The following is a 15,146-nucleotide window of genomic DNA, read 5'->3' on the forward strand; positions in this document are numbered from 1 at the left end:
AAAATATTGACGAACGGGCTAAACCGAGACGAGCAACCGAAGAGAAGACACGGTGCCCCTTGGACAGAGGAGCGTAAGCAGGCCCACTCACAAAGAATGAGGGAAATTTGGGCTCTAAAGAAGGCCAAGTTCAGTGTCAAATGCAACAAGACTTAACGTGGTCGTTGATGGCCCCAGCGAATTATGTATATATAAATAATAATAATAATAATAATAATAATAATAATAATAATAATAATAATAATAATAATAATAATAATAATGTTATAGACATGATATAGGCTTCTGGGCTTATGCCATGTCAAGAAAATAAGGTGAAATTCTTTACGTTTCACAGAGAACTTTGCTCTGTGTCATCAGAAGGAAATCTGAGTGGTCACGAGAAAGGCTTCTCAAGGAATGAGGTTTGAACTTAGACGTTATAATAGAAGTGGAAGTCGTAGGTTCATTCATCACCAGATGGCTCACCAGACACGATACAGTGCTAGCGTTCGAAGCAGAAGCTGACAGAACCATCAGAATCAGTCTGAGAGAGAGTCATATAACAACAGGAGTACACACACATATGAAAGTACGACATAGATGCAAGACTGGAATGAAACGTCTGGCGATTAGGAATGTACGAATTTAGAAAACACTGAAACAAAATAACACTGGTGAAGGGACAGGGGAGGCAAACTGCCTAGGTAAATCCTTAATGGCTGGCAACCCCGTATTACTTAATTGATAGCCAGTGTCCCTGTTGAAATTGTTAGGGTTTCGAGGTATTTAGGGCCGATGACCTTCGATGTTAGGCCCCTTAAAACAACAAGCAAGCATCATCTAGGTATTTCCACAGCTTCCTGTATAATCCTGGACATGTAGTGTCTAGTGAGGGTAAGAGCTCAAGCATCTTGGAACACAACACAACCCGACAATAGAGCACGCTCAGCAATTGCTGATTTGTCTGGCTGGTTGAGAAGAATATTTCGTTCATGTTCCTTGATATGAGTACCAATGGACCATCATGTTTGGCCAATGTATATCTTGTCGCAAGTACAGGGAATTTCGTATACCCCAGGATGTAAATGTGGGGACAATTTGTCCTTGGTTTTACCCAGACTGTGAACAATTTTAGCGACGGTGTCAAACACATTTTTATATTGTGTTTGCGGAGGACCTTGGCAATTCCGTATTTGGCACGGTCCGTGAAAGTATTATTGGCAACAATAATAAAGTTATTTGCTTTACGTCCCACTAACTACTTCTACAGATTTTGGAGATGCCGAGGTGCCAGAATTTAGCCCTGCAGTTCTTTTATGTGCCAGTAAATCTACAGATATGAGGCTGATGTATTTGAGCACCTTCAAACACCATCGGACTGAGCCAGGATAGAATCTGCCAAGTTGGTTCAGAAGGCCCAGCGCCTCAGCTGTCTGAGCCACTCAGCCTGGCGTGTAGCAGTAACAAAGCCAGTAGGTAAATACCAGTAACAACATTCTCTCAAGCGACAGATTGCTCCAAATGAGAATTGTGTATCTCACTGTTACTAATTTTCATTTTCTGTGAAGATAACTATAACCCAGGAGAGGTCGCAGACACTCCTAGGACTCGAAAGGTCTTTTAGACCAGGTTGTATCAAATGACGCATTACTGTACAGTACCGATTTTTTTTACTCGATCTCTATTATTTGTTAATTTGTCTTGGGATTCATTGTTAATTAGTAGGTATAATTTTATTTTACGTGAAAGCTTTTGATTTTTGCTAATTAAAAAAAATTATCAATTGCAAAATTTGCTATGATACTTCTGTCAGTGGATATTCATCATACTGTGAACTTATTAACTATTTCAAACAATAATGAAAATTATAGCAATATTGGTAACAATACACTATGGGCACTTCAGTTTCTCATCTGTGTCTGTTGGGTCATCAGCCCAGAGGCTGGTTGGATCCTCAAATAGCACCACTAAAGGCTATGCAGTTACAGGGAAACCGCAAAAGCCAATGGGAAAACCCAAATGAGGCGTACTACGCAGGATGAGGAGTGAGGTAGTTTGCCCATTGCTTTCCTCACTGGATCACAAGGTGTCACCGCAGCATGACTGACCCTATGAGCAACAGCTTTCATAACACTCACACTAGTTGTGCTCCGAATGTCATTACTCAGCACTTCCCATACCCCAGCAGCTTCCATATTGTCACAGCCATGGATGAGACTGGGATTTCGGTGGAAGCTACACTTTGCTCTGACCTAAGACTACTTATTCCCATGCATGGCTGACATTTTGCACTGGGTCTTGGTTTCCCTGTGTTTACGCTAATCAGAGTGTGTGAACAGAAATGTAGGAAGACGCTCGTGTGGAAGAGGTCTGCTCTCCTGGAAACAACTTCACATAAAATCTCAATTTTGGATTCCATGCATTTCTTAGAATCTACTTGGAAATCTGCAAACGAGACCACAATACGAAACCGTTCCCACAAAGCGGGCTTTGTTCGTTCAGTCACTGATAACATTTCAATGGAAATAATTAATGGAAAGCACTAATCATATGGATGAAGAATGCAGCCAGCTTGGGACAGTGAGATCTGCGCAGTAGTACCAATGCATTCGGCAGTGGTAGAAGCTATGGACATACTGGACGTTATACGTCAAGTTTTGTCGTGAATGACAGTGTAATGAATTACATTAGCAAACTTGATACTCTTGTATGGAATTTGGAACGAAAGAAGTCTATTTTAGACATGTTCCTTACACGCAAGTGATGTGCAAATTACTGGGTTTTTTAAACATGAGTTTCTTTGTTCTGAATCAAATTCTTGACAATTGTTGTGCATTTATACATTTTTATGCAAATAGTAACGTGTATAGCTTGCGTTTCTAGTAACGTATTTCCTTGATGTGTTTTTTTATGTTCTTAAAATTTATTATTTCTTTATTCATTTCATTAATTATAATTGCAACAGCTATCATGTAAGGTTGTCTACCACACCCTCATCATTCTCCCCTGCAGAGTCCTTAACAGAATGTACAGTCATATCCAGTGGACCATATGATATAAATTTCATAATGATCCATACTGACAAGTATTTGATGTTAAATGGGTTAAGAGTAAGTCCACCTATTCAATACACAATTATCAATGACAATATAACTATATTTTCATCAAGAAAACTTTGGCTATATTCTCATTTAAAAATGTATGGGACTAGCTTCAACCTCAAGTTTGAGATCATCTTCAGCCATTACCTAAAACCAAAATTGGCAACAATTCAGAACTGGTGATTAAATATAGCATAGAACACAGACACGCTAACTGTACCAAATAATTCTTAAAGGCATGTCTTTCATTCGATGTGCATTGTTGTCTTGATTATGGCTAAAATCTTTAGTAGTACGTGGTGGTACTGTACAGTACTGCACATCTTTATCAGATTTTTTTTTTTTTTACAGGTTTTACTGTATTTGACAAGAATGTGCAATTAAAAGATTTCGTTGCAAGTTATAAACTTATAAACAAGCCCAGAGATTTTGTGTTCAACAGATTACAATTGAATATGTTTTACTCTTTATCTGTACCTCTCATTTCTGAAGAACATATGTATAATGTTGGCTACTAACATCAGAGAAAACTTTGAGAAGGAAAGCTAGGAAGACACATACATTATATTATTTCTAACAGTAGCAGTTGTATGACAATCAAACATATTTAAACTACTGCATGAAATTTGTCATGAAATTTTACCGGAAAATTTTAAATTTTTATAACATCACTAACCAAGTCCGAGTGGTGGGCTCATACGCATAAAGTTTATTGCTGAGATTTGAGGTAGCTGCACTTTCTGACACAAAACCACCATACACGTAGATCATGTGGGTGTAAGGGTCCAATGCACTGCTGTGGCCATAACCACCCTTCACAGGATAGCCTCGCGTAGGCACCACACTCCATTCTCTAGTACCTACAACATGAAGTCATTGTGAAATACTATTCAGAAACAGGCGAATAAACAAGACAAAATTCACAAAGTACTGTATGTCTCTGAAAGAGTTCATATACACCAATACTAAAATCATTTCAAGAAATTATTGCAGGTAACCACATACATGAAATAAGAATTAACCATTTAAAAAAAATAGATTTGAGGCTAAAAGGATGAAATTCACAACTGAAAAGACTAGGCAGAGCAAAGTAAACTACAGACACAAATAACATGGCTAGTACCACACACTACAAATGTTCTATGAAGTTTTCCATTCCTCATCTACGAATGAGCCTCTCTTACCTAAGACTCCTTACTGTACACGATAGAGCACATGGTATTCATTTACAGTAAAAAAGCTAACTGAATTTTTATAAAGACATCAACAAATAAATATAATGTTATGAAATATTGTTATCAGCCACAATTTTTATTAAACCTATGGCTGCCAAGATCCGACGTAAGCCGATGCTCTGTGAATCGAAAAACTGGCATGATCCGATGCCGTGAAAGCCAGTTTTCAAATACCGTTTGTTCAGGTTTAGCGCAACACATGACTCGCATATGCATGTTGGCTCATCCATGGTATCTCTAACTAGAAGTAAATACCATTTTTTTCTCTGACAAAGAGAATATAACATTCTTATTCTCTACTTCTTAGAGAGGTTGACACGCGCTGGCCATGTCATGTGTGCCACAAACTTTGCACGGCAAGTTTGTTTGATGCGAGGTATTGTTTTTGCATATTACACTGTGAATTTGTGTAGGGTAAGTTGGTAAAATATTATTTGGACCACTTGTGTTAGAAATACATTCAGCCTATGTTGATGGGAAGTGACGGTGATACATCTTCTTGTGATGAAAACAGTGAGACAGTAACAGTTCATGTGAGAGATATTAGGCTAATGGTGTTATCCCTCCTCAAATTACCATTTTTACTACTACTACTGACGAAAGTGAAGATGATGATGATCTTAATGTTAATCAGCGAAATACATGTCAACATAACGACAAACCTAACCTCAATTTTCAATTTCAAAAACTAAAATCATTTGAACATTTTTAAACAGACAGATCTAAAACTTTTAACATTAAAAGATAACACACTTCAGTGATTCTAACAGTGACAGCAACATGTATGTGAAATAATCTTTACTATGCCAAATACCAATTAAAATGTGCTAAAGTAATTACAGAAAGTGGGAATTAATATATTTTTTTTAACATAAAGACGTAAGTACCAACAAAGTAAATCACAGGACATATACATGGATATATCATGAATAATAATTTAAAAAATCCACCAACAAAGTAAATCACAGGACATATACATGGATATATCATGAATAATAATTAAAAAAATCCACCAACAAAGTAAATCACAGGACATATACATGGATATATCATGAATAATAATAAAAAAAATCATCTTTATAGCTTCAAAACTGAGGAGAGTACAAAATTTTCAGTAAGATCTTACATTCTGCCTTAATTCAGGTTGGCAGTTTTAGCAGCAATAGAGCATTTCAGCTTGGCCAGGAAAGGGTTAAGTTCTGTTCTACAGCGCGTTTCAGAACTTATAATCTATTGTCAGGAGGTGAAACAGCAACACTCAATTGTTACTCTATTTGATACACAATTTTTTTCATGGAATATTATTTCATTGAAGAGTAGGAGAAATGAGCATTACGAATTTACCACATCTATGTTGGGTCACCTATAGGTGTTTTTTTTGCTAGGGGCTTTACGTCGCGCCGACACAGATAGGTCTTATGGCGACGATGGGATAGGATAGGCCTAGGAGTTGGAAGGAAGCGGCCGTGGCCTTAATTAAGGTACAGCCCCAGCATTTGCCTGGTGTGAAAATGGAAAACCATTTTCAGGGCTGCCGATAGCGGGATTTGAACCTACTATCTCCCGGATGCAAGCTCACAGCCGCGCGCCTCTACGCGCACGGCCAACTCGTCCGGTACCTATAGGTGTGTGCTGTTTCAAAAATATACAGTTGCTGCTAAAGACTAATAGTGTTTTTAAATATTCATTTTCAATTTTATCATTAAGTATATTTGAGGATGTATTAACTTATGTCTATAAAATTCTAGAGTTTCTAAAATGTTCAATTTTGTCCTTTTTGGATGCGAGCCAGTGGCGGTTCGTGCATGAAGGGCTTTTGGGCGACACCCCGCTGCCTTTACTAAAACACTCTGTAGCTGATTATATAAAGAAATGGACAAATGTAGCAAAGTCTAACTTATGGTGGTGTGTTATTCAGTTATACAGTGTTATCTTTATTGTTTTGGCTGTAAACGTTTCGCTTTTCTATTTTCAAAGACATGGCAAAAGCTGTCTGACCGTGGCATCCGTTCAGCAAGCACGATGTTTTCTCTTTAGTCCAGCACAATGTTTTCTCTTTAGTCATTAGGCGGTCAGGTGCTGGCAGGAGAGCCCTCAGCAAGTTCCTAGAGTTTAAAAAGGGTGAGGGGTGCAGGAAGAGCCTTGGAAGACGAGGTGGGCTTGTCAGGGGTAGGAAGAGTGCAGGCGGGGTATATGCTTAGAGCATTTAATACTTGAAGGGTATATGGTCTGTCCGGCAGAGCCCATAGCAACGTCGCCAACCAATTTATAATGTACTTAGGCCTTTTCCTCCACGTCTTACATTAACTGTTGTAAGAGGTTAATTCCAAAACTGTTTACAAAACAAAGGATTCCATTAGACTGACTATTTAAACAATTCAGTTCTAAAAATAAGCTAAAATAAAGATTTAAATCTAATCATAAGGTGACGCACTATTTGTACGTTGGTCACATTGCTTTGAGATTTGAGGAAGACGAAAGGAATTCGGGCGTACACTGTTTATTTGTTCTTGTGAACGTCGTCGTCGTTTGTGATCAGTGAAACAGCTGAGTGTCATAGTAGCCGTGACTGCAGTAGCTGTTAGCCAGCTAGTGTGCGTGTGCGTGTGCGTGTGCGCGCGCGCACGCGCCATTGTAGTGTAGTGTTGTTCAAGTGTTCAGTAGACAAAACTACGGTACCATAATAGTTTAAATAACACTGTAAATTCTACCTTCAGTTTTAAGTGTCATGTTAATATCTTCATTTGTGTGTTTAGTACTTTTCTGCCCATTTGAAAACTAAATGTTACAGTCTTAATTTAGGAAGACAGTATTCGGGAGATAGTAGGTTCGAACCCCACTATCGGCAGCCCTGAAAATGGTTTTCCGTGGTTTCCCATTTTCACACCAGGCAAATGCTGGGGCTGTACCTTAATTAAGGCCACGGCCGATTCCTTCCCACTCCTAGCCCTATCCTGTCCCATCGTCGCCATAAGACCTATCTGAGTCGGTGCGACGTAAAGCAACTAGCAATAATAAAAATAAAAATTTAGGAAGACAAGGAAGATGAATTCTGTAAATAGTATTTTAAGTAGTGGCGGGTATTTATGTTTTGAACATAGGATAGAATTAAAGAAATTAGGGCCTCCTCGACCGAATTTAAATACTGCACAAGAACAGAAGAGTTACAAGAACAAAAATGCATATACTAGGAAATTCAGTCCGTCACTTTATAAGCAGGCTGACTGGCTGTGTGAATGTGAGATAAGGAATGCGTTCTTCTGTTACTCTTGTTTAGCAATGAATGTCGTTGACGCTCTATGGACATCAGTCGGGGTATCAGACATAAAACACCTAGGTGAAGAAGTGAAAAAGCATAAAATGAGCAAGAAACATATAAACGCTGGTATTGAATTTGCTATGCTTGGTAGAGTAGATATTCGATACCAATTAGACAGTGCATACAGACTTAAAATTAAACAATCAAATGAACAGGTTTTGAAAAATCGATACATTCTTAGTAAATTAATGATGCTATTAAGTTATGTGGGAAGTTTGAACTAGCGCTCAGGGGCCACGATGAGACATACACGTCTCATAACCAAGGTATTTTTTGAGGTTTAGTCAATTTAATGTCAGAGCTAGACAGCACACTGAAAGAACATATCAAAAGAGCAAATAACAAGAGTATTTGTGGGGTTATCTAATACCATACAGAACGAGATTCTGAATTCAATCTATGCCGTGTGCCATCAAATGATTTCGGAAGAAATCTCTCAAACAAATTTTGTAGCCATTCAAGTTGATGAAACCACCGATTGTTCCACCTTATTTATCTCAACTCGTTTTTGTTGTACGGTATGAGCTGGGTAGCAAAATAAATGAAAGATTCATAAGTTTTGTGTTGCCTGATAATCACTCAGCAGAAGGCATTACCTCTGCAGTATTCCAGGAGTTGGAAAAACTGAAGTTGGACCGAACTCCGGACAAAGTCATTGCGCAGACATACGACGACCATTCAGTATTGAGTGGAAGGCAAACTGGCGTTCAAGCAAGGGTCAAGGTCGTTTACAAAAACGCTCATTTTGTGCACTGCTACGCGCATCAATTACATTTAATTGCTGAGCGATGTGCTACTCAGAATAAGCAGGCCAGGATCTTTTTTAGTAATTTAGTAATTTCATCATTTTTTCAGAATCTGCAAAACGAATTGCTGTTTTGGACGAAATGGTAAAAAAGCGCATCCCAAGAAATGCTGCCACACAGTGAAACTTCAAGGCACGACATTTTAGTACGGTTTTTATGTACAGAAATGAAATATCGGAGTGTCTCGAGAAGATCGCCGATGAAAATAATGACTATTCGACAGTGAGAAAAGCCGTAGGCCTAGGGAATCTACTGAAGGATCCCAATTTTCTATTCTGGCTAGAGCTATTTTCTAAAGTTATGCCTCACTGTGATTTTCTATTCAACGAGCTTCAGCACCGCGAAACTGATAGTATCAAAGCTGAAAAAAACATATCTGATTTCAAGTTATCAGTGCAACGAGTCAAACTCTCTTGATTACGACCATCACTAGCTTAATGGCACAGACACCACCGATGGAAATCCATCAGGCTCAAGCCAGAAATGCGCACGGTTTAAAGATAATAGAAAGATTGCAGCGAGAGAGGTATGTGATGTTATTTTATCCGTGATAGAGGACGGTTCTTTGTTCAGTGACCATCTGTCTGTTGCCAAACTCTTCCAGCCTAGTTTATTTCCGAGGTATAGGATACTGTTTCTGCAAACTGAATTTGAAATTGTTGCTAGATTATTTCCTACTAACCAAATTGAACTAAGGCATGAACTCTCAGTTTTATACGGCAGAAGTGATTTTGCTAACGCTTCAGGTGCCCTAACTCTTCTGACATGTATTTGTAATAACAACCTGGAAGTACTTCTTCCCGGGTCAATTAAGTTATTACGAATTATTTGTACAATTCCGATGACGTCAGAAAATGAAAGGTGCTTCTCTACAATGAAAAGGATTACGTCGTTTACTAGGTATTCTATTCAAACCAGAAAACCTACCTGGCAGACTGGTTCGTCAAAAATGCAGGCACTTCTTATTTACGGAAACAGTAACAACAAATTACTTTATTCAGGGTAAGATTGTATTTCCGACACATCTATATACACAACATAACCATAACTCTAAGACTGTAACAACTGACTGTCTCGTGTTCGTGCACCAAAGCCCGTCAAACGTAAAGTTATTTCACTCGGTTAGATCTCTACATAAGGACAGAACGTGACACTAGGAATACCATGGAGGAAGATCGTCTTAACGCGCTTGCTATGTGCTCCATCGAGAAACAGCTGTTGGCAGTCTCTAACTTCAATGAACGTGTCATCAACCACTTCACAGAGCAGAAGGAGAGGAGAAAGGATTTTGTATACAAGCAAGTCAGCTAAGGTATCGTTACCTACATTTTTGTATTATTTTCATCCCGTCATTATCATTATCATTATCATCATCATAATCATCATCATCAAAGTATGAACTTTAGACTTATAATAACAATTGACTGCCATTTCGTGATCTACTAGATGCTTTTCGGATTGAGTTGTTGAGTTTTCCTGTTAGTGGTGTTCGCTCTGCTGTCTTCACACTTCACTTCACTACATGTGCTGTGATGTATTAGCCTATGTTTTTTGAACCTCTACCTGAAAAGTATATCGAGTCATGAATTTAGTGGTTTTGTGACCATAAGTATATGTTTTTTGTCGATGTTTTAAGGGTATGTAAATTGTAATGCTTCCAGGTTTGCGATGTTTTAAGTTTCTACTTTTTTTTCCGCTTCGCGATATCCGATTTTCGCTACGTGATCGTTCTGTCGCAGAAGAAGATTCCTATTTAGCCAGTGTCATCGGATTATTATTATTATTATTATTATTATTATTATTATTATTATTAATATTATTATTATTATTATTTCATATACAATTATCGTGGTGCTGGACAGTGAAAACTGGGCCATTGGAGGGGAGGAGGAGATAATGGCACAGCCCTGCCAGGGTAAAATATCACGAACCGCCACTGATATGTGCATAAAACAGCAAAAGAATTTTGTGTATTTTATACTTCATAACCTGTGTCATGTAGATGTGCAGCAACAGCTGATTTTTCATGCTTCTGTAGCCAAAGTGCTGCCAGGTGTTCCTGAAATCAGATGTTAAATGCTCTTCCAGTTTGCCCAATGTTTAAACATTCACAGTTTTCACAGGTGTTCCTATATACCAGTCCGTTTGAATTTATCAGTATACTGAAAGTGTATGGTAGCAGTCTGCTCAAAGCTCAACATCTCCATGTGACAGTCAAATCACCATCAACAATGTCATACACCCTCACTCCATAATAGAGGATGGTTGCCTAGTTGTACTTCCTCCTAAAATAATAATCAACACCACCATCTCACGCCGTATGATCATTGCAGAGTTTCGGAACTGAATCCAAGCTCTTGGCATGTAACCTAGTGATTAGAAATTGTATACCACCACCTCTCCTGCCCTGCCGGCCTGCAATTTGTGAAATTTTTTTTTCCATCAATGGGACTCAAAATCAGACCATTAAAGACTTGACGTCTTAACAATCACAGCAATAAAGTGGGCTTAGCAAATAGACAGCAAAAGAACTAATCACCCAAATCTTTCATGGATGGCACCCAGGTATTGCTTTATTAATAGCCAGTTTCCCTGTTAAATTTACTGGAACTTTTACATATTTCCACCACTTCCTGTATGATCCTAGACCTATTGCCTTTTGGGTGGGTAAGAGCTTGAACATCTTGGAATACAAAATCATAACCATACAACATGGCATGCTCAGCTATTGCTGACTTGTCTAGCTGGTTGACACACACATTTTTTTTTTGGTGTTCCTTGATGTGAGTACCAACAGATTGGCACATTTGACTAATGTACACCTTGCTGCAAGTTCAGGGAATTTCATACACTGAAGGGTGTAAAAATGGGGACAATTTGTCCTTATTTTTACCTAAACTGTGACCAATTTTTGTGACAGTCCCCAAACATGGTTTTTATATTGTGCTTACAGAGGATCTTAGCAATGTGGTCTGTGGTATTGTGGATATAAGGAATATAAATAATTGTATTTGCTTTACAACCCACTAACTATATTTTTACTGTACGGTTTTCGGAGATGCTGAGGTGCCGGAATTTAGTCGCGCAGGAGCTCTTTTACGTGCCAGTAAATCTACTGACACAAGGCTGACGTATATGAGCACTTTCAAATACCACCGGACTGAGCCAGGATTGATTCTGCCAAGCTGGGTTCAGAAGGCCAGCACCTCAACCGTATGAGGCATTAGCCCGGCTATATAAGGAAGATAAGCATTTCCCTTCATTTTTTTCATTCTGTGAAGTTTGCTTATTTTTCCCTCAGGGAAGCACGACTCTACAGATCTGTACATTACCCTAGAATGTGACTTTGAACCAACTCCCCATGGATAGTTGAAGTCCCACAAATTTGTTTCGCTCCTCACAAGAATATCCCAATTTTGTATAGGATAATGGTGAGAATCTGCATGGAGATAGCGATTTGTATCGGACTAGTTGAGGTAAACAGTGTGACCTAGTGCGCCATCCAGCTTTCTCACTAGAATATCCAAGAAGGGAAAGCATCCAGTCGACACCATTTCCATTATGAATTTAACTGAAGGTGGTCTAGGAAGTGGTGAAGTTTCTCAGGACCTTGTATCCACAGCACAAAGGTGTTATCGATATAACTCCACCAAATCATCAGTTCGACAGATGTTGAAGGAAGAACCTTCTCCTAAAAATGCTCCATGAGGAAATTAGTCACAAATGGTGAAAGTGAACTCACCAGAAGTGCACTGGGCTGAAGGGTTACGGTTGAAAACTTATCAATGAAATACAGGGAGATCCTAGCACGATTCTGTACACCTCATGTGAGGCTAAAGCAAATTAATTAGATATTTAGACAGAGCATACGTAGGAGAATCTATCACACTAACTATTGTTCTGAGGGAAATGTCCTCTTTATGGATTTCAGGTAGTCCCTATATAGTAATCTTGGCAGCACCCCCACCCGCCCACCCACTACCCCATGGTCATATATTTAGCCTCTTCTTTTGGAAATGAGGACTGTTGTAAGATGTTACTGTGGCATTGAGCTCAGTCTGTAAATGGGCTCTGACAAGATAGCAGAACTTGTTCTTGTATTCATCAGTGTCCAATACCACCATTGCATTATCTTTATCAACTGAGATAATGGTCAGTGCAGAAACATCTTTAACTCTTATATGCTCAGCGAGCCGATCTATCGGGTCGAGTAGTATTGCTTAAAACACTCAACGTGGCGATCTATCGGCTTTGTGTTCGGATGGCTATATAGGTACCTTAATGAACTCCCAGATGTCAGGAAAAGACAGCAATAGTAGCTTTCTCAAGAGATAGAGACACTAAACTCACCTGTTTGGAAGAAATGAAGTTATCAAACCGCTTATGTTCACCGCATGGAGAGATGAAGTGTGCTGCATGCGAGTACAGTCTCATTTAAGCTTCAAAATACGTGTTTTCTTTCATTTTATTGTTTCTATTTTAATAATAGATTATTGTTTATTATAATTTGTTTATATTCTACATTTATCGGTGTTCTCAAGTGAATTTTAGTTTAACATTTCGTGTTATTAGATTTTCATGCCACGAGTAGGCCTAAATTTTTTACATGGCTGGGCCAAGTTCTAGGCTAAATAATTCCGATGTTTTGGATTATTTAGATGCTTTAGACGATGACAGTGACTTAAGAGCCGATATCGATTCGTATTTCAGTCCGACTCATTGGCTGAAAGGTCAGCGTTGAGGCCTTCGGTTCAGAGGGTCCGGATTTGATTCGCGGCCAGGTCAGGGATTTTAATCGCCATTGATTAATTCTCCTGACCCGGGGCCTGGGTGTTTGTGTTTGTCCCAACACTTTCTTCTTCATATTCAGACAACACACTACACTACAAACTACCACGGAAACACGCAATAGTGATTACCTCCCCCATATAGGGTTGGCGTCAGCAAGGGCATCCGGCCATAAAACAGAACCAAATCCACATGTGCGACACAGTTCGCACCCGCGACCCCACAGGTGTGGGAAAAGCTGTAGATAAAGAAAAAGAGTGATTCGAATTTTACAGGTACTGATGATAGGAGAATGTTTTCCAAAACACAAATGCTGACTCCGGAAGGTACGTGTACAGTCCTTTGCGTCAGGTGCTGTAACTCATGACTAAATAAGAGTACAAAAAATAAATAAAATATTTTCTCATCAAGAGAAATGTTATGGGATCTAAAGGAATTACCCAGAATACTTATTTTCAAGATATCTTTTGCACAAAATGAGTCAGAAATGACATTTATGATTTATTAGTAATAACGTCCTTTTCAATAATTTAATGTAGACAGTTTGACTAAGGATATTAAAGTTTAAAAATAAGTATCTGAAAAGTAAACCACTTGTGCTTTAAATGTCAGAGAAGCTGATATACATCTGGGGAATAAACATCACCCGCTTTTTCAACTTCCTTAAAATCCACACCAGAGGCAGAGAAATCCACCCTTATGGTGAATCTTATTTACTGTCCAGTGCCAAAGATATGGCATTCAGAGTTACTGGTGGAAACATTTATTACATGTGTTGTTCAATTCTAGCATTGTATCTTTGGCTTTTAGATAAGCTGTTGTTCCAATGTTGTAACAAAAGAAAACATAAAATGGAAATTTTATCATAAATTCAGGTTAATAATACAGAACAGTAATGACTCACCGAAATTATATTCTTGCACTGTGTTGAGGTAGCCATAAAGAGGAGAATGGCCAAAAATAACCACCATTTTGTCTGCTTTACCACCACGTCCACTCACCAGATTTGCAGTGTGGCCAGCAGACCTTAATGGACCTGAAAATAGCATCATTATCACCATCCTCCTCCATATTCAATAAAATGTGTCATGAACGCCATCTAAACACAGATAAAACCCTGTAGTTAAATCCTAATTCAGAGTTCATCAGAGGTCTGTTCTTTAATTTCTGATGTGATATGTATCAGGAGATCTCAAGGACGGACTGGCACCAGTAGTATTGTTGCTTGCTTAGCACCACCCAGGGGCACGTGGAAGCACGGTGCAATAAGAAAACTTATCCGATTCATCCAGTACGTTCGAGTTAGCAACCTCATCAGGGCCATGCTCAGTACCAGAAGTTTTCAGGTATTGCTAGGTAATCGGATGAGCAAACCAATGAAGTTAAAGAACAGTCTACAGTAGGAATCCATACTGGCTCATCTACTGTTCAGCCTTTGAACTACAGACATACCTGAATCAACCTCAAGAAAATTATGATATGATGACAACTGGGCATTTCCTGTAAATCAAAGACCTAGAACTCATAGAGTTAATCTTGACTAGAGATTGTATATAGTTGGCATATACGGTAAAACCTCATTAAGACGTTTCTGCAGGGGACAACAACAACAAAAATATTAAGTGAGAAAATGTACTACTGAATACAAATAAAAACTATCCAACAGGGATATGGAAAAACCAGATACGATTTTTTCAGACATGAGGGCATTTTATGTCGTGTAAAATTGTGTGTACTATATCTACCATTTCTAAAGATGAGATAAAAATATTACAGAAGGTGTTGAAAAAAGAAAGAACAAATATGAAAACCTTTTCCGCTGGGGCTAATAAAATAAGTGGAATGAAAGAGCTGAAAAACACCAAACAAAAAATATGAAAACATGTGCACGAGTGCCAATGAAAATATCAAAGTA

The 15,146-nt window shown here is 38.6% G+C and overlaps 1 protein-coding gene across 5 annotated transcripts in view; it reads right to left on the reverse strand.

Annotated features, from left to right (window-relative positions):
* dsd (attractin-like protein dsd) overlaps positions 1-15,146 on the reverse strand; it is a 391,073-nt gene that overhangs the window by 287,864 nt on the left and 88,063 nt on the right. For all 5 annotated transcript variants that reach the window (XM_067153649.2, XM_067153648.2, XM_067153647.2 and 2 more), the window contains exons 8-9: positions 14,136-14,267; positions 3,760-3,943 (exon numbers count right to left, since the gene is read on the reverse strand). In XM_067153649.2, coding sequence (XP_067009750.1) covers positions 3,760-3,943; positions 14,136-14,267 — 316 coding nt within the window. The remainder of the gene's footprint in view (positions 1-3,759; positions 3,944-14,135; positions 14,268-15,146) is intronic.

Source organism: Anabrus simplex, chromosome 9, assembly GCF_040414725.1.
Source record: "Anabrus simplex isolate iqAnaSimp1 chromosome 9, ASM4041472v1, whole genome shotgun sequence".
In the NCBI taxonomy this organism is placed as follows: Eukaryota; Metazoa; Arthropoda; class Insecta; order Orthoptera; family Tettigoniidae; genus Anabrus; species Anabrus simplex.